The 20,728-nt window shown below is 42.2% G+C and overlaps 2 protein-coding genes across 4 annotated transcripts in view; one reads left to right on the top strand and one right to left on the bottom strand.

The window, feature by feature from the left end:
- LOC114454977 (ly6/PLAUR domain-containing protein 1-like) overlaps positions 1-20,728 on the bottom strand; it is a 135,883-nt gene that overhangs the window by 7,850 nt on the left and 107,305 nt on the right. The gene's annotated exons all lie outside the window — the stretch shown is intronic.
- LOC114454954 (solute carrier family 35 member F5-like) overlaps positions 1-20,728 on the top strand; it is a 35,581-nt gene that overhangs the window by 3,755 nt on the left and 11,098 nt on the right. For all 3 annotated transcript variants that reach the window (XM_028435920.1, XM_028435918.1, XM_028435919.1), the window contains exons 4-13: positions 1,166-1,315; positions 1,871-1,933; positions 2,057-2,129; positions 4,087-4,277; positions 11,452-11,533; positions 12,546-12,633; positions 15,021-15,085; positions 16,321-16,425; positions 16,532-16,691; positions 17,686-17,776. In XM_028435920.1, the coding sequence (XP_028291721.1) occupies positions 1,166-1,315; positions 1,871-1,933; positions 2,057-2,129; positions 4,087-4,277; positions 11,452-11,533; positions 12,546-12,633; positions 15,021-15,085; positions 16,321-16,425; positions 16,532-16,691; positions 17,686-17,776 (1,068 nt within the window). The remainder of the gene's footprint in view (positions 1-1,165; positions 1,316-1,870; positions 1,934-2,056; positions 2,130-4,086; positions 4,278-11,451; positions 11,534-12,545; positions 12,634-15,020; positions 15,086-16,320; positions 16,426-16,531; positions 16,692-17,685; positions 17,777-20,728) is intronic.

Here is a 20,728-nt window from a genome sequence, read left to right as displayed (position 1 = left end):
GCTTGGCAATAGCTAATTTTACTTTAGTGCTAGTATGAATTCAATCTCATATTCCATCAATTTAGGATCATTGCACAGCAAATGCACAATCTCCCTCCTAAAGTCATCCCAGAGTCACTGGGTCTTACAGCTGCTGGTGACGATCTCTAACATTGCTAAAACTGTACCTGTATTTAATCCAAAAGATGTTTTCATCCACTATTGATGGCAGCGTTTAATGTCTCACAGAGTGACATCATATCAAGGGGGAAAATAACCAAATCAAGCGAATCACTGTCTTCCTTCTCTGGTGAAGAAATCCAGGAAATATTGATTAAAAATACTTCTTAAATATCAGAAATGTAATTTCAAACATTTTTGCATTATTCTATGGGATTCTTAATCCTGCAGTGCTATGCATGGTTCCAGTCACATGGCAAGGCAAGGCAAATTTATTTGTACAGCACATTTCATACACAAGGCAATTCAGTGTGCTTTACAACAGTTTAAAAATCAATAAGAACATTAAAATCAGCAGTAAAAACTATGAATCAACAATATTATTATTAAAAATCTCCTGCTATATCATACGCAGTAGAAAAAAAATAGAACCTTTAACTTGGATTTAAAAATGTTCACATGTGATACTGACTTAGCTCTGCTGGCAGTTTGTTCCATTTCTTTGCAGCATAACAACTAAAAGCAGCGTCACCATGTTTGCTGTGGACTCTGGGCTCCACTATCTGACCTGTGTCCATAGATCTGAGGGACCTGCTGGGTTCATACCTGACTAACATCTCACTGATGGTTTCTGGACCAAACACATTCACATTCACACATTTATACACCAGCAGCAGAACTGGGAGCCAGTGCAAAGACTTTAAAACTGGAATAATGTGCTCTGAGTTCTGGTTAAGACCATTTATCAATGACAACTATGCTTGTGATGGAGTAAAAAACAATCTTGCGAGTGCGGTTTTCGACCGCACTCGCAAGGTGTGTACAGGTGTGTTCGGGTTGTTCATATGGAGAGCTAAGGTATCATCACTACAAAACTTGATTTAAAAACTGTAGTAAGTGCACTTAAAAACTCAGTTCTTTTTGTCGACCTCTGAAACTCGTCATATTGTAGTTGTTTTATTATTTGGTCAGTAAAATCTTCTCCTTCATGTTTTTCATCCTGTAGTACATTTTCAAGCGGCAAGAGTACAACAAACCATTCTTCAGCACTTTCACCAAGACCTCCCTGTTTATGCTGTATTTGCTGGGCTTTTTGCTGTGGAGACCCTGGAGGCAGCAGTGCGCTGGGACCCTGAAACGCAGGCACACAGCTTTTGTAAGTAGTAAAATGCCATTTGGAGTGCTATAAAGATGCCAGAGAAGTTGGTTCATTATTTGCACGAAATGTAGGGTGACCAAATGCCCCGATTTACCCGAGACAGTCCCGGTTTTCAGAGTTACGACCCTTGTCCTGGTTGATTACACCCAAACCATTGCTTTGTCCCAGTTTTTCACAAGCTCAGTCAGTTTTTTTGATTATTTTTTTGATTAATCAAAACAGTTTTATGTTAACTTAAAATTTTGCTTTTTTTTTTTAATTTATTTTCTTTTTACCGACGGCCACTTTAAATTTGCTGTTACAATAATACATTTCATCCAAAAGGAAAAAAAAAAAGCTTTTTTCATTTCATATAAAAGCATATGCAAATCATTTATTTTGAAAATCTGTCTTTGGTTAAATTACTGTCCCGGTTTTGAGTTTTTAAAATCTGGTCACCCTACTGAAATCTTATTGGCAGTTAGCTTCGTCGTTTGGGAAAAGCTCACTAACCTGAACTACTGTTAGTATATTTGATGAAGATGGTAATGTCTAAATCTTTTTGTCCTGCAGTTTGCTGATGCTGAAGCTTACTTTGCACCATGTACGAATGACACCACTGTGAGCCACAGTTTGGTAAGTTGCCTCTTCTACATGCTAACAACCCTGTGTTACTTACTAGCTAACTCTGCTAACTATTATAGCTTCTAGTAATGTTTTTTCTAAACTTCTCCACTGAGCTGAGCTTTTGGTCCACAGAGCGAGCCACTTTACGTGCCATTGAAGTTCCAGGACATACCCACAGAGCACTCCAACTCTGTAAACGGGGACTGTGAGTACTCTCAGCTGACCTAATTCCATGTTACCAGATAAACCTCTTACATGCTCAGGAGAAAGAGTCCAAAAGTTAGACAAACCTGAACATTATTTTTACAATAGAGGGCAGTGGTGGGCTATGAAAGGACTGGAGACGTGAAACACTGGAGATGGGTTTTTATGTGCACTAAACAGAGAAAATCCTTGAATTGTTATTAAGTACTGGTTCCTGACTTTACTAAACCCAAAATGAAAGTGGAAGTTATTTCAGTTTTTGTAAAAGGGGGTTGGCTTCATCACACTGCTTTGTTAGCATGCTTTGATAGCTTCTTTAAAGTTAAAGACTATACAGGTGAAAATTCCATGATTAGCTTGCACAACCAACCCTTTATCTACAGTATGTCCATGTTTTACCTATCACATACCCATTAATGTGCATATAAAATAATAACACAATTTTATATTATACATAACATGTATGGTACAAAACAAGACATTTACCTGATGAATTGACTTCACTGATTTAGTCCAGTATTATCACTAAATACTGTACTCACATGTCTCGTATTGCTCTGTTTATCTGAGGTCCATCAGCACTTCTCTTTGAAACTCGTTAAACTCCGTTCTCCTTCCAAATTTAAAATGTTCCTTTTCCCAGTTAAGAGATTCATCTTATAAATCATAAATGTTTGGGATTCTTATAAACATGATTAAAAAAAACTTAAAAAAAAGAAAATCATTGTTAAAAGGGAGGTTTTTCTCCCCACTGTAGCTGATGCATGTTCATGTGGAATTGTTTATTTGGTTTTTTATTAAGGATTTTATATTTTGATAAGCGCTACAAGATGATTATTGTTGTAATTGGTACTATATAAATATAATATATATATTATTTTAAAATGTCATTAATTTGCTCTTTAGCTCTGTTTCTTACAAATTTTGTCCAGCTTTAATGGACATTGTTTTTTCCTCAACAACATAGACAAAGTATATTGTTATAATGAGTAAAAAACATTAAAGAGCAATCTGTTTTTGAGGCTTAATAATATGTGACCCATGTAATGGGCTTTAAAGGTCTCATATCATGCTATTTTTCATCCATCTCCATTTGTTCTAAGAACCTCAAAAACATAGTATTTGAGGTTTATTTTTCCAAACTCACCTGTTTTTCCAGAGTTTTAGCCTCTGAAAAGTCACTTTCTGTCTATAGACGGGACAATGACTTACTCCTCTCCGCACAGTGACATAGGGCCAGAGGACGGCCCGCCCTCCTCCCACCCACTCCGTAGTCGAGCTCAGATAGAGCGTGGGGGCTGGGCATTTGCCGGTACATACATAGACTGTAGAAAATACATACATAGCACTGCGTGAAGGACGCTGAAATGCTCACCTTCGTGGGCGTGTCTGTTAACATGTCAATCACGCCAGAGAGCTTCCTGGAGGTGCGGCTTCTCCAGCTCAGTGCCGCGTCAAATTCGTCATCAAAGTGGGAACGCGTCATCAAATTGGAGCGAGGTGTTTGGGCTCGCCCTGCAGTAAGAAAGGAGCAAATCACCCTCTAACTAACGATTGACGGAATCAATGAAAAAACACTTTGGGCATGTATATGAAGCCCAAATAGCACTTTTGTGATGGTTAAAGCACAGAAAAGTTGATTTAGCCCTTTAAGTTGATTTAGCCCTTTAAGTAACTTCTGTAGCTTTCTTTAAATAATATGACCAGACTTCTGAGAAAATGTTCAGTGTGTTCTTTCATAAGAATGCTAAAAGGAAAGTCTTACATCACCACTTAAAGGTGGTGTATAAAGGTCTTGCATCCTTCTTGCGGTTAACCCTTTTGTGCTTTAGTTTCTAATGGGAGCGACACTTTGTGTAAGACATCAGCTGAAAATTCCATTTTTTTTCCTTCTGGGACATGTTTTGTTCTCACACCTGCTCCAACATCACTCTTTCATCTATGTTTTCCCATTCCAGCTCCCAAAAAGCAGCGGGTACGTTTCAGTAACATCATGGAGGTGCGTCAGCTGCCATCTACTCAGGCTGCGGAGGCCAAGCTTTCCCGCATGTCCTACCCTGCTGCCAAAGACCACGAGGCCATGCTACGCTCGGCAGGGAAGCTGACCATCACTGATGTGGCCAAAATCAGCTTCTTCTTCTGCTTTGTGGTGAGTGAGATTAAACTCAGAATTTTGATGCAATCAGTGATAAGCATGGTGTCGTGTTGAGTTTGTAGAAAATGGCTTTTACCTGTCGGAGCTTGAAGTCAGCTATAGCTATGGAAACTGAACGTCTTTTATCTATCTATCTATATGCACTTAGAAAAACTGATTACATTTACTGGAGACACGCAACTCTAGGTACAAAGCTGGTGTATCCTGGATTTGTTTCTGATAATTTTTAAATTATTCAATTAAAAGCTATTACCTGTAGTTTCTAATTTTAAGTTGGTATTGTTCTAGTTCTATTCAATGAAAATATGATGTGCTAAATGTATCATTGATAATGTGTTAAATCACAACCGGATATGTTGTGTGTTGTGTGCATGCTGTGTTCCTATGCTCTTGTACTTAATTCCTTGTAATTTGTTCCCTTGTACTATGTGATATGTTATTTTCATTGTAATGATTTCGGGGGTGGGCGCTTATAAGCTCTTGCTTCGGCCCACTCCTTTTGAGCAGAACTTTAACTGCTCAAATAAACAAATAAACATAAACAAACATAAACATCCCTACTGACCGCCAGAGGCGGTGCTTTAGCACTGGATATCTACGTCTCACATATGCACTGGTCAAGCACCTATACCAACAAAGTCACCTGTGACCCCCGAGTGACCCCCCGGAGTCTCTAAGTTCCAGTGTCACCGGTGGACCTTTTCCTTGAATCTTCTCGCGCACATATGGTCGCTTGGACGTTAGTCCCTCGAAGATCGTGGAAAGGAAAACCCGAACGAGCCGTGGTGTCGGTAGCCCCGCGACCTTTACAGGTTGGAGCTGCGAGCCTGTGTTCACCCTCCAAGGGGCTGGAGGAGACGCTGTAATATGGTATCATACAACCAGCTTGTTTTTTCTGCACTGCCTTGACCGGCGATAGGTTAGCAGTTAGCAGCAGTGCCTTTGCTTGAGCTAACGAGCGATTGCAGCCCTGGTCAGTGTTTCACAGCTTCGGCTGTCGCTTTATGTTGTTTTTGGATGCAGTTTCGGCCTACACGGGGTTAGCCTTCAGCATCAGTGCTCTCCCTCGAGCTACCAAGGTGATTGCGGCCCCGGTCAGTGTTAATCACAGCCTCGGCTGTCGCTTTATGTTTTTTTTAGTCCTACACGGGGTTTGTCCTCGGTTAGCAGCAGTGTTCTCACTCGAGCTAATTGCATCCTCGGTCGGTGTTATTCACGACTTCGGCTGTCGCTTTCTGTATTGCAGCCTCCGCTGTTGTTTTTCTTTCAGTAGCGGTTAGTTAGCAGCAGCGCTCCTGCCCAAGCTAACGAGGCGCTTAGAGCCCATCTAGTTCCGGCTCGGGCTGTTGTTTCCCGTTCAGCCAGTGTGGTGGCATGTTGTTAGTAGCAGTGTACACGCTCAAGCTAACGACGCGCCCCGCAGCTTTGTTGGGGGTTTTCTCGCTTAGAATCTGGTTGGCCCGTCGATCAGCAGCAGTACTCCCGCTCGAGCTGTCGGCGCGCTGCGCAGTATCTCCCAGTGAAGGCAGTGTCCTCGCTCCCGCTCCCGGTGCGCTACTGTCGCCATGGCCCACTCCTGTGTGGATTGCCTGGCCCCGATGGAAGTGGAGGACTGTCATGATCTTTGTCCACCCTGTTTGGGCATTGATCATCTGAAGACAGGCTAATCCGAGTACTCGTGCATGAACTGTGGCTGCAGACCTTGAGGTGGACTCCCCGTCGCATGCCTCCGGGTCGCTCTCCCGTTCCTCAGGGCAGAGCCTGTTGCAGGGGGCTGAGGACACCCGTATGGGGTCTATAATCCGTGGGGCCTTAGCTTGATTGCAGCTTGATGGCCCACTGGAAAACCCTGCTTCCGTTAGCGCTTTTTTCAGGTGACAATAGGCACAGAGCGTCTTTTCAGTCCCTCCGTCGGAGGACTATGTCAGGTTTCACGCCTGTTGGAGAGACACCAGGGCGTTCTCCCACTCCAACTTGGACGCCAGGGCCCTAGCAGCTATGCAGGACGCCACCAAGTATGGTTTGGGCCAAATACCAGCTATAGAGCCAGCCATCGAGTCTCTGATAGTGTCTCCAGATGAGTCCTTAAGGCCTGACGCTAGGTGTCCTCGACTCCAGTGCAGGATAACGGACAACTTGCTGTCAAAGGCGTACAACGTGGTGGCCCGCATAGGGCGTGTCGGTAACTCCTTCTTCCACCTTATGCTGGCCCTCTCTGTGTCCTTATCATAAGCACCGGTGGACGCGCCGGTGATAGATTTCAGCAATGCCTCACTTCAGGCATTCGCCCTCATGGCCAGGGAGACGGGGCGTCTGATGTCGACGCCGGTGCAGGCATGGTGGCAGGTGTGGCTAGCATAGTCACCCCTGACGGACGCGTGCCAAAGAGTTCTCGGCTCTCTTCCGGTGGAACCGGGGGAGCGGTTCGGGTCAGCCTCCCTCAACACCCTGGAGTGCTCCGCCCAGGCAGGGGTGACCCAGCAGCAGCTGGCGGGTCTGCAGAGGCCCAGAGCAGCCCAGAGCAGATCCAGGGTCTTTACGACCGCTCCTCAGCAACGGCCCCAGAGGTCAACATCTAGTAGCCATCCCCGTTACGGACAGCCAGCAGAACAGGCAGAGAGATTTTGCCTCCCTACACGCCCGCTTCCGAGGCAGCCTGGGGCCGCAGTACCAGGCCCCCGTCCCCCCAGGACCTCATGGATGTGGGGGCCGCAGGCACTGACTACACAGGGCCGGTCGTCGGGCCGTTTTTCCCGGCAGCAGCTCAGCTACTGGGCTGCATGCACGCCGGATGCCTGGGTGCTGTCAACTCTCACCCAGGGCTACACCTCGCAGTTTCGACGCCGGCCCTTACTTACCGGGTCAGGATAACTGTCATCCACCACCCGGCAAAAGCCCTGGCTCTGAGCCAGGAGTTGTCCACACTACTCAAAATATTTTCTGGTTCCAAAGAAGGACGGTAGCCTTCGACCAGTATTGGACCTAAGGAGACTCAATAGGTTCCTAAAAGTCCTGCCATTTCATATGCTCACTGCAGGAGAGGTCCTGCGTGCAATCACAACAGGGGAGTGCTTCACGCTGGTGGACCTTCAGGATGCATATTTCCATGTGCCCATTGCGCCACACCACAGGCAGTTTCTGCGATTTGCCTACTTGGAGGTCCACTATCAGTTCAGGGTACCTTTGGACTGTTCCTCTCTCCCTGGGTGTTCACTCGGTGTGTGGCTGCTGCCCTCGCTCCTCTGCAAGCAGACGGGCTGAAGGTTTTTCCTTACATCGACAATTGGGTGGTCTGTGTCTGCCCTTTTAATGCTCAGGCATGCAAGGATACAGCCCGGCTTTTGGCCAATGTGGCCTGCCTGAGGCTAGGGGTGAACATGAGGAAGAGCTGTCTGAATCCCTCCCAGCAGGTGACATATCTAGGTATCAACGTGAATGCGATCATGACGGCAAGCTTGGCAGCTGGACGGGTGGACGATATCCTCTCCTCTCGGCCCCATTGTAGGATAGGCAGGACACTACATTCAGTTCCTGCCTTACAGCAGCGCCACAGGTCATCCCCCTGGGGATGGAAAGGGAGCAGGGAGACGGTGACGGTGGACGCTTGTCCGGCAGGGTGGGGCACTGTCTGGCAGAAGCGGGCAGTGCGAGCCCTGTGGTCGGCCCGGGACAGCATCAGGCACGTAAACGTGCTGGAGCTTCACCTGGCCCTGGAACATTTTATGCCCTTCATGTACGGAAAGCATGCCCTAGTCCGGTCTGGCAACATGTCGGCAGTGGCGCAAATAAACCACCAGAGCGGCACCAGGTCACGGCAGTTACTATGAGTGACAGAGTGTCTCTTACGCTGGGCTGTTCCCCGGCTGGCCAACCTGAGAACGATGCATGTACCGGGGAAACAGAACCAAGTGGCGGATTTCCTCTCTCGAAGGGGACCCCCACCTGGCGAATGGAGGCTCCACCCCGAGGTGGTACAACACCTCTGGGAACTTTTTGGGGAGGCAGAGAACCCCCTCTGGTTCTCTTGGATGAAGACCTCCAGCCTGCTCGGGCAGGACGCCCTCGCAGACGATTGGCCACGAGGGTTGCTCTACGCTTTTCCCCCTCTGCACTTGATTCTGCCAACACTACACAGGGTCTCCGAGCAGGGCCACCGCCTGCTGCTGGTGGTTCCTCAGTGGCCGAGGAGGACCTGGTTTCCTCTGCTTTGCAGGCTCTGTTGTCATCAGCCGTGGCACCTCCCCAGCAGGAGGGATCTTCTCTCGCAGCTGTGGGGTCAGATCTGGCACCCCAACCCGGGGAGTCTCCAACTATGGGCCTGGCCATTGCATGGACTGACCCACTACTGAATAACTGTAACGATGCTGTAAGAGCCACCATCCTGAACGCTTTGGCACCATCCACCCGAACGCAATATAAGAACAAGCTCAAGAGGTTCTCTGCTTGGTGTGCAGACAGGCAGCTGGTCCAGTCTACTGCCCGGTGACTGCTATCCTAGGGTGTGGGTGTCGGTGAAAACCGCGTTTCTCTTAGCCATTGTCTCGACTAAGCGGGTTGGGGAGCTACATGCCCTTTCAGTGGAAGACACATGTTTGAGGTGGCACCCTGAAGGGGGTGGGGTCACTTTGTGGCCGAACATGGCCTTTCTCCCAAAGGTGTTGTCACCCTTGTACGTTAATCAGCCGATCCGGTTGGCACGCTTAGTACAAGCGTCAGAAGGGGTGTCAGAGCTCCAGTTCGGGCCTTGGAGACTTACATTAACGCTACATCAACGTAACTTTCGTTAGTATTGGTGTTGGAAGAAGAAAATCAGCTGAGAATCACTGTATGTGATGAGTAATACTGACATGGTCTGCATGTTGCTTTTAGCGCTTTAGATCTAACACTCTTTGGGATCTTTCACACTCCACTTGATTGCATGTGTCGCTGGTGATTTTTGGCCTTGGATGGGAAGCAGAACCTTTCATATTACTTTATCAAATAAACATGTGATTGATCCACTAAAATTGTTGTTCTGCAAGATTCGTATCTCACATTTGAACTTAAAAAATTCAAATGTTTCTGTTAAAAATGGTGCTATTGCTGAGCCTCCTCTGACTAATTTGACAGTTCTCATATAGAGAGGTTAATGCTATGTACCAAGCGTTGGTCTACTCACTGCTTTCTTACTGATTTCTTACAACAAATTATGTTTAACTTGTTAATTAGTCTTAAAAATACATTTGAAAATGACTGAAACTGTCAGTACCTTTGCCTTCCTGTAGGGGCAGTGTTGTGTACATAATTCAAGATTGATCTGAGGCCGATTTTTCTTCAAATCATTAGATTTGATTAGATTAGATAGACTATATTAATCCCTTGGGAAGGCTCTGACAGGGTAATTACATTTCCAGCAGCATTACAGAAAGAAAAGAAAAGCAGCAAACAGGGTTGAAATACAATTTAAATTACCCCTCCTCCCTCATCATGAACAAAATCCCAGGATAACACTCTTCTAAAACTATAAAAAAATGACTAAATTCAAGTAATTTACTAAGTTATTTTTATCAAGTAAGTACCGTATAAATAAGTCTAGATAGTAAGCTGATTTATTTTATCTTCCTGCAGCCCCGATTAGCATAAGTATGTATGGAAGATTAACTTTTGCCATACAGTATGTTTGGCAAGAATTCATAAAATAGTTTGTGGCGATTAGTGACTCTGTGCAGTTGGATTACTAAACCACTTTGGCTTCATTCAGCTTTACGAATCACTAAATGAACCAACTTTCGGTATTTCATAGATAGATGACGAATAAAGTACATTCGTTTGAAGTAGTTTATTGAATTTAATTGCACCAGATGTTTTTGTTGACAGTGAAAAACATTGAAACAGTTGCATAGACATACGGCTGTCCTGGATCACTGCTGTTCTGCCTCATTTTGCCAACATTTGGTTTTCTTTTGTCCAGTAAGGCAGAGCTGCTGTTGGCTTTCATCATTCTTGTTGTCCTCCACCGTCTTATCTAACTGCTGCTGCTGCAGCTGCTCAGTCTGTGACTGCTTTCCTTTGGCACAGAACATTTAGTTAGTTTTTTTTCCCCATATGTTGCTAAAAAGGGAAAATGCATTAAAATGTTACTGTGGACTGGAGTGTAAACTATCTATATCCATAGTGTTTTTTGCCATGTGAGGTTCATCCTGAAGGGTTTTATGAAGTCTGACTTATCCACATCAGGGTTAACGGGTGATTAAGCCCACCCCAGCATACTTCAAGATTCAATGTTAAAGCTGATATCCGGAGTTTTTGAGAAACGTCTCAATGTTGTCCCGCCCTAAACAGCTTCACTTCCTCCCTCTGCCTCTGCCAGTCCACCCGAAGCCACGCCTCTACTTTTCTGCATGTGCATTGCGAAACATAACAAGGTTGCATCGGGTCACATTAATAAAGGTCTATGGGCCAAAATCATATTTACCTGTTTGCTGTTGTGACGCTCGGCCTTGTTTCCGTGCACAATTCCGCATTCACTTTGATTGACAGACTCAGGCTGGGCGATCAGAGCGCTCATTTCCATTTGTATAGCGGTCTATAGGACGAAGGCGGGACTTGTATACATTGATGTTAGGTATTTTTTTGCATTGCAAAAGAATGATGCATAAACATAGATTTCTCAGAAACTCCTGATATCAGCTTTAATGTTAAACTTATTAAAACGACTCCAATCCAATGAACTTCTTGTTTTTTCACTCAAGTGTTGCAGCATTAGAGACTGTGTTGAAAAGCTTTAAAGGCCTTTTTATTTTCATCTGGGGACAGTTTTATCGTTATCAGATACAAACAGTTGAGAGGTTTCGACTGATGTGAGAGAGCTTCATCAATGTCTCAGTCATGACCTGAGATTTCCACCCATGCTCAAAGTAGTTTGTTATTGTTTTTTATTTAGTTTTTTAACTTTTGTCAATTAGGACTGAAAGGCATTTTAATGGACTACTGCTTCCGTCACAAAGCAAACTAGGCCATCTGAGGTGGTGCACTGAGTGGATTTATTGCTTCAGTCAGCCTGTAAAATGGGACTTTATGAGAGGAGTTAAAAGGTTTTCACAACAGCGTTGTTAATCTGTGTTGTCTTTCTCCTTCAGTTTGCGCTTGATGGTTAAAGTGCTCACTGTTGACTCTGTCTGCCTCATAGTGGTTCCTGGCGAACCTGTCATACCAGGAGGCTCTGTCCGACACGCAGGTCGCCATCGTCAACATCCTTTCATCCACATCAGGTGACTCTCCTTTTCTGAATTATAAATAAAATTCCTAAATATGGCTGATGCGATTAAATCTGGGAGGTGGCTAACTGAACTTGAGTTAGAAACGTTGAAAACTATGATAAAAATGATATTTAATAAGCCAACACTAATATATTTTTTCATAGACTAATAACTATTCATGGGATATCGAGAGTCAGCTGAATATCAGCTACTGGGGGGGCCTTTCATTGGGGTAATTGATGTATAGTTAATCCCCATAAGATGGTGCTAGTGCAGCCAGTCACAGATGTAATACAATAATTTAAAATAATGTATTTTTATTTTTATAAAATAGAATTTTTGGACACATGCTGCTATGTTTCTAATATTTCCTAATACATTTGAAATCAACTTTAAATATTAGTAGGTAGAAGGACAAGCAGCAATGTCTTTTTTTCCCCTCAAACTAACAGAATCTACAATCCATTTATATTTTGTTGATTGCATTGTTTTCTTGTCAGATTTATCAGGTGCTGTTGCCTAGATACAGCTTGATTATGTTTTATGCATTTCTTATAATACTGCCTACAGTGTTTTTATTGTATTATTCCCTAGTTTATTCCATTTTCTACTTACTTACACCAATGCTAGCGTCAAGTACTGGAACATTTTTCAGTTTAAAGATTTGGGAGTGTATTTCTTGACTTTAATCAATCAAAGCGTGTTAGGTTAGCTTGTAGCTTTATCTAAGTTGTTAGTCTTTTATTGTGATTTTGGTTGTGAATTGATATATTTTCTGTTTTCATCTGAACAATTCTTAAAATAAAATGAAATACCCAGGGTGCCTGTGCTGTTTGTGCGTCATGTCAGAATGACCTACTAATATGTTTTATTCTTGCTTTCCTTTAAGGGTTATATGAAAATGTTTAATGTATTCACAAATTGTTTGTTATGCTGATACTTTTTTACCATTAAAGTCCTCAATCATTAAGTAATGTTGTTGATTAACCCTGCAGTGATGTTCTGTATTGCTCTGTCTCTTTAGGTTTGTTCACGCTCATCTTAGCTGCAATATTTCCCAGCAGCAGCAGCGACCGCTTCACCCTCTCCAAACTGTTAGCTGTAGCTCTGAGGTAAAGCTCCATCATGTCATAGTAGAGAAGTGCATGCTGGGAAGTTTTCAAAGCACTTTATTGTTGTTTGTATATATTAACAGTGGTTTTCTGTAGAGGTATCCCGTTTAGGGACGTCGCGATTGCCCGTTTTCACGGTTAACTGCGGTATTAAACTTTACAATTTTTAATCTAAATACCGTCAATTTCCATAAAAGATCATGACTGAAACATCAGTGTAACCCACACAGAACGTAAACAAACTTTCATAACAACTGCACGAGCTTGAGGCGTGTCACAGTCCCAAACAAGCTAAAGCATGAAGAGGAAGAACTCTTCCCTCTGAATAAACGGATGAAGTCAGCCATGTGGGATTTTGCCCTCATGTCTGGGGTAAAGTAAGAATTGGAGCCACTGGAAGAGTCGCTTATGACTCAGCGCCAACGTCCATGTAATGGGAGAAGCAGCTTGCTTTGATGCTGCTTCTGTGCTTATCAGGATGCATTGCAACGTGGGCGCCTGTCTTGCGCGATATGTCTGCGTCCGAAATGCTTGTCATGCTGTGGGATCTTGCTGTTGGTCATTTTCATTAGTTAACGGACAAGTTAAGCGTATTAATGTAAAGTTTCGTGAAGCTGAACATGTCTGTAGGTCAGCAGTAGTTTCACTGTTTGTGTGCAGACGTGATGGACACAGTGTGAGGTTGATTGATTCCTTCTAAAGTCAGTGTCACTGAAAAGTCATGTAATCTGTAAAGGCCCTCATTCAGTGAACATTATTACCTCCTTTTGCTTTTATATGTATTTCTGAGGGTATTTAATAAAAATACTATATTTTATTCACATTATATGATTATATTATATATAATCTGATATTATTCATTTAGAATATTTCCAATAGTTATATATTTTTCATATACTTACTTGCTTTAGTCTTTATTTACATTTTCTTTGAGAGAAGTGCATACTGTTGTTAATATGTAGCATTTATTGATTGTCACCACAGCAGGTGCCATTTTCTTTTATTTAACTTTTTGGTTATTTAATTTTGCATTGCTGGTGTATTATTGTTTTATTAAAGCATCCAGGGATTGAAATGAATAAAAATCTACAAGGAGTATTCATCTGACGTTAGTTATTTGTCGTAGTGTATAATAATTAAATAATGCAAAAATGATTGTGATAGTGAGTGTTTGTGGTGGTCGGAGGGCCGATGGCTCACTATGGCAGCCTTGCTTCCATTGGTCTGCTCCAGGGCAGCTGTGGCTACAATAGTAGTTTACCACCACTAAGTGTGGAGTGAAAGAATAATCCCTTAATTCTGTAAAGCAACATTGAGTGTCCGAAAAAAGCGCTATACAAAATTGATGTATTATTATTATTATAATCATAATTAACAACAATTTTCTGACAATAATCGTACCAAGAAAATCTGTAATCGTGACATCCCTAGTCTCAATACAACTTTTTCACCTCCGATACGTTACCGATATTACAACCTTGGGTATTGGCCGATACCAATATTGATCTGATCCAAATGCGCAAATCAATTTATGTCAAGATTGGTCACAAAATCAAGGATATGCAAGTGGAGATTCTGCAGGGATTGAAATCTATCACTTAGTGCTTGGATATTGTCTGTGTATTACATACTGTACATATTCTTTTATGTTGAACTTCAAACTAGGGCAGATTAATGTTAAAATCTAAAATCTGCATCCCATTTGAGATCAAACTGTTCCGTGTTTGGCCCTTTAACTAAAATGAGTTTGGCACAACTGATCTAGTCCATGATAGGGTAGTAAAAACCTACTTCACAGTTCCCTTGTAGTATGCGAGTAAACACCTCCAACACAACATGTTTTTTAATCTGTTCTATAAACCCTCAGTGAAGTAGTTACTCACAAAGAAAGACTGCCATTTGCTGGTCAGCATTAAAACTAGACACTGGGGAAAGGTTGGTTTTACTGTTGAAAGGACAGCAATTTGCCCTGCAGCGCCTCTAAAGGTCACTAATTAACTCATATCTCTTTGGTTTGTAAGCTGTGAGTTCAAATGGCAGCACTTGTTAAAGTTTCAGATGATTGTCCTGAAGCTGCTTTATTAGAAAGTTTAGATGTTTCACTTACCGTACTCTCAGACACTCTTCTCTATTCCTCTATTTATGCTCAACTGATTAAACTCTCAACCTAACTTTAAAACCAAGTCAGCTCTTTTCCTAAATAAATTAGCCAAGGTGTCATGAGATTCATAGAGTTCCACTGTTTTATATTATATGAGAGTGGTTGAATATAAAAACCTCAGAGGTATTTTTTGACTCTGTGGTTTTGTGCTTGTCAAATGTTTAAGATGCTGGTCTGAGCTGTTAGAAATACAACAATAACTAAAGAATATCGGTCTCTTGTTTAGCATGGGAGGAGTCGTCCTCGTGAGTCTCTCCAGCATGGACAGCCCAGATGAAAAAGGTGCCATAGGTAACCATGGAAACATTCATCTCTTGTTAATATGATTTTAATGTGATAATCATGCAGAAAGAGACAGGTTTCCTGCCCAACCAATACATGGTTTGATTCTTAGTTGTCCTTCTTCTGCACAATAGCCATAATGTACTCTTCATTCTCTTCTCTTGCATGTGGTTTTATTCAGTCAGATAACACAGATCTGATCAAGCTGGATAATATTGCATGCAGCAGCACATTCTGTACTATTATGTATTAGATCATGTACTTTGGGGACGTACATGCATTGTACTTGCTTTTCAATGCCAAATTTGGTGGTGATAAGTGAAGCCTTTAAGTCCACTGGAGAGCATTACATTCAGGGCTTTTTTTCTCATAACCATTATCATGAACATCTCTTTATTCCACCTGTTGTCCATCATATTTATCTCAACAGCAGGGGAAAGCACTGATGTCTTTAAACAACTTTGTGGTGCACAATATTGAACATGCTTGGTGTCTGAAACATTTCTTTGTTTTTGTTGATTTGTTTCCATCTCTTTAAAGTGTGAGTACACCTCCAGGTTATGGCTGAACTGCCACTCGGGGGAAATAAAAAAAAAATACCTTGATTATGGGCGTTGCTCCTAGAGTAGTTGAGAATGGCCCAATCACAGCAGGCTGGCCCCCACAGCGCTACACAGTTCCGGATGCAGCTGTCAGTCAATGCACACTGAGGGCAGTGACAAGAGGAAAGCGGGGTGGGGCCAACAGTGACGTTTAGTGACGTTGCTGATCCAAAAAGACGTCACTGATCTAATCTCAGCCAATAGTCAAATTCAATTGCAAGAGCCAGCATTCAACCCATAGAGGGCATTCATCCTGACATTTTACAACTAACAATGCTAAATTTAAATACTTAGACTAAAATGTGAAGAGTGGGACTAGGATCACTAAATTACATTACTTCATACCTAATCATATATGTATCCAGCAGATAAAAGTGGTTTTGGGGTGTACACTTTAACTTTTGTAATTAGACATGGACACAAGTCGCTAAATTCAGTGTTTTTCTGTTTCACAATTGATAACTTTCTAATTTAGTTGTTTTTTTTAATTTTTGCGTTATATGTTATCTGTCAGTTAAGTGTATGAGACTGAGAGCAGGTGAGTTTGTCCACATATGTGTCCTTCTTTCTTCTAAGGAATAGTTTTGGATCAGTATATGTAGGTTCTGTCTCAGCAGATGTACTAAGTAGATGTTTTCTTAGGTTCTCTGTGGTCTTTAGCTGGGGCAATGCTCTATGCGGTCTATATTGTGATGATTAAAAGAAGAGTGGACCAAGAGGATAAGCTCGACATTCCAATGTTCTTTGGTGAGAAAAATGTTTTAAATCATTTTGTTGATATAACAACACTCTTAACACAAAGTACAGGTTGTGTAATAGAACCTGCCCGGTGTGTGCGTCTCCCCTTTGGCAGGGTTTGTGGGTCTGTTTAACCTGTTGCTGCTGTGGCCCGGTTTCCTCGTGCTCCACTACACAGGCTTTGAGGCCTTTGAGCTCCCAAGTCAGCTAGTATGGACCTACATCCTTATCAATGGCCTGATTGGAACTGTTCTCTCAGAGTTCCTGTGGCTTTGGTAAGAATGAATAAACAATCTTCATAACCTGAACAAACACTTCATGCTCACACATTTATATTCACTTTTTGTCTATTGAAATAAGATGCAATCATTCTTCATTTCACTCACGTAGCACCTGAAGTCATGTGTTAAAAAAGAAGGTTCAACCTGTAACTTATGCTTTACTGTTATTGAATATATTTTTTTTTGCCATTATAGCTGAATGCAGATGTTTCCTAAAGGCTGGGATACACTGTGCGATTTTTTCAATTGTTTCACCCAGCTCCAGCTCAAACTGTACGACTCAGGTGCAGAGCCCGAATGTGTGCAGCTCACGATGCATGTTCTCACACTGTACGGACCGACACTCTGACACAATCTGACTGCCCACACTGTACGATCATACACGAAACGTCGTGTCTTGTTTCCGAAAATGCTACGTACAAATTAGAAGAAGAAGAAAAACTCTGAAGTGTTGCCATTAAAACAGACAAAGAAGAAGAACCCGGAAGTGGAGAGACACTCACAAATCTCAGCAAAAAGAGCTTTAAAAAAGAAAAGACGGTGATGTGATGGACCAGGAGCTGACTGGACAGACGTGGGCAGTACAGTCTGTCAATTTTACAGCAGTCCTATGGTGTTCGCGCAGCGTGAGCGTTTACGGTAAGTCGGTCCGTGGCACTGCTTCAACTGTGAGATACCCTCACGAGGAGTGACAGGATTTCAAACATGTTTGATATTCTTCCCACCATACGATTGCTGATTGGGAGCTGGTCGTGAGGTGTTAATCGCTTCTCGTGATCCCATTGTTTACTACACAATGCACGACACACGATCTAGCAGAGACTCGCACAATCCCACAAAATAGACCACAAGTCGAAAATCGGCTCAAAATGGGCCAAAAATCGCACAGTGTATGCCTGCCTAGGAAGACCATGATACTAGAGCTTTAGACATCTTGATAAAGCTTTGGCTATCCTTAAGTTAGCTGTGTTTTCCCCTGTGTTCTTAGGGGCTGCTTCCTCACATCGTCTCTGATCGGGACTCTGGCTTTGAGCCTCACCATCCCGCTTTCTATCATGGCTGATATCTGCATGGAGAAAGTAAGTTTCCAACACAGCTACACTTAAACTGAAAATATTTGCTTCCTTTTATCCTTACATTTAGTGAAAATGTATATAACAAAATATGTGTTTAATGTGCTACTAATAAGAAAAATATGTGCACCTTTTTATAAAAAACACATTAAAAGGACTTTTTAGAATGATTTTATACCTTGGGGCATAAACTATGGAGAGTCGCCATTTTGGACAGGATATGACACAGGTTCATCGATTCCTGTTAGCTGTTGCTAGGCAACAGTGTTCCATTGGTCTTCAGCCTAGGTTCCCAAAGTGGGATACGTATATTGTCATAGGGGTACGTGAATAAAAATTGGCTGACAGATAGCTAACATGAAATGTTCCATGAAAGACGCAGTCAAGGGTTTATCTTTCTGGAAACACAGGCAACAAATAGTCAAATAAACAGAGCAAAATTAACTGTCATACATGTCATGTCATCTGCTGCATGTTATCACTGCATGCAACCACACACAATTAAAATAGACTGTAGCTCACAAACTGTATATAAATACAGAATCTATATGCATCATCTTGAAATAAAGAGAGACAAAACATATTAATCTTCCTTAAAAGAGCCACCTAGCGAACAACAGAGATGCAGTCTGATTTAACAGCAAGCTAAACATAGAAAATGAGCCAATATTACACAGCACTTAGTACTCAGTAATTGCTCACACATAATGTCTATCACACACATATAATGTCTATGACAAGCATCAAACAAATATAGAACTTACAGCCGATGCTTTCTAAGACACGATGCAGGAAGAAACATGTGAACAGTATGCAGCTGCTGGACTGTACTAAACTACAGAAGCTTAGAGGGCGAAATTTCCCTTCAAAATAAAAGTCCTGCTATACTCCTAATAATGTAACATCACACACATACTTGTATGCTTTTTGTGGATTTGAGCTTTGACAAACATGAAAACAAAATACAGAAAAATTGTGTTGTATACTGAAAATGCCAGTAGGCTAATTTATTAAATAAATAAAATAATAATTCTAAATAAGATGTTTTATTGTGTTGCAGATTCTTCTTCTTTTTATTATTATGTATTCTTCAACAGGATCGGTACAATTCAGGGACATGTTGCTTTGTAGGGCTACATTGTGTATGACATGGCTCGTTATCATGCTTCTGCAGAGCTTGACGACAACACATTGGTTTCAGTCAGGTGTGTTGGAGCAGGGACACAACTAAAAGTCTCAGCAATCAGGCCCTCGAGGACTGGAGTTCCCCACCCTTGGTATATGACATCACATTACATTTGCAGGAGTCGGGGTACATGACGGTCAGGTACAATGTCTGAAGGGGTACGTACGGGACTGTGACAAGTTGAGGAACCACTGTTCTACAGTTTCTGAACAATGGCGGAGCGTGAAGCCCATGGTTGCAACAAGAGAAAAACCCAGCAGAAATATTTCCTTTGCGTCTCTAAGCCAAATAACGACACATAATGTCGGTACCTGATACACACTTAAAACATTCCTGCTTGGATGAAATTGGGTAGTATTGGACCATTTCAAGCCGAGCTACTATGAGAGGGATCTGCGGGCTAAGCTAAGAGGCTAAGCTAATGAGCACGGGGCCAAAGTCTTGTTGGGTTCTTTCTTTCTTACGATGGACTTTATATTTTGTTCAGCGCTTTGAGATGACTTTGTTGTATTTTGCGCTATATAAATAAAGTTGAATTGCATTGAAAGTCTGAAATCAGACACGACTCCGACAGAATTTTTTCACAGAAAGTCTCAATGCAGCTTGTAAACGCACTTGTTCAGAGCACTGCTACGTTTCTGCTTCCAGGGGATACTATGGGCAGCTGCCATGTCGCTAACTGCGTTCCCACAAGATTGTTCCCTCTTATTTCCTTCTGGCTAAATGATGAGCTGTCAGGAGAACTTATCTGTTCATTAGGACGCCGTCAAGTGCTGATCCTCGGCGCATCCTCCCATTCATGAACAGATATCCTTTCACACAGCTTTCATCACAATTGTTAGCCATATTTGTGCACTTGCAACACCAAACTGCACAGCCGCGTCTCATTTCTGCTGCTAACAACAGCACTGTCCGTTAGGCTAATTCTGCATGCTCAGTGGGTGCAGGAAGGCATACAAGAAGCAGGTAGTTGCTGAGAAAGGTGATAATAATCCTCTCGTAACCTGGATGCTGCACTTTATCACTTAGTGCCGAGGGCCAACAGAAAAACTAAATTTCTCACAATCTCAACAGACCTGTTATGCCTCTACCTCCCACAGTGCATCATACCGATCAATGGAAGTGCGTCATATTATGTCCAAAATAGTGGCTCTCTATAATTTATGCCCAAAGGTTTAAAATTGTTCTAAAAAAACGTTTTAATGTGTTTTTTTTAAAAAGGTGCACATACCAGTATTTTGTTTATTAGTAAAACATTTACCACATTTTTTGTTCAACACATTTTCACTACAGGTACCCTTTAACTTTGTTTTCAAAATGAAATTCTGAAGGATTACTGCACAGTGTTTTTTTTGTAAGTTTTTTGGGTTTTTTTCCTGCTGCAATGTGTTAGTTTAATTTATGTGTCTGAATTGACGATGGGATAAATGGATGATGTTCATAAATCTGGGATTGATGAGGTAACATTCCTTTATCAGTCTGTACGTTTGCCCTGTGAGAGACCTGCTAATGGCCAAAGGTTGATGGGAATTTTTGTGAATGAATAAAATATGATGTTACTTATTGTGTGCTGAGTGTAGACCATTGTGAGAAAGGTTACTTTTCCTCTACTGATAATGTGCAGTAGTAACTAATTCATACATGAATAATTCTCATTCCCACACAACAACAGATTTTTTCCCAGTTAACTGAATTACATGATCAGTAGCATCCGCACCATCATCCTACTGATGGTCAATTTTGATCAGGTTAACTTTATAATTTAAAAAATT

This window comes from Gouania willdenowi, chromosome 21, assembly GCF_900634775.1.
Source record: "Gouania willdenowi chromosome 21, fGouWil2.1, whole genome shotgun sequence".
Lineage (NCBI taxonomy): Eukaryota > Metazoa > Chordata > Actinopteri > Blenniiformes > Gobiesocidae > Gouania > Gouania willdenowi.
The sequence above is the reverse complement of the archived record's forward strand: the minus strand, read 5'-3'. Positions and strand labels throughout refer to the sequence as shown.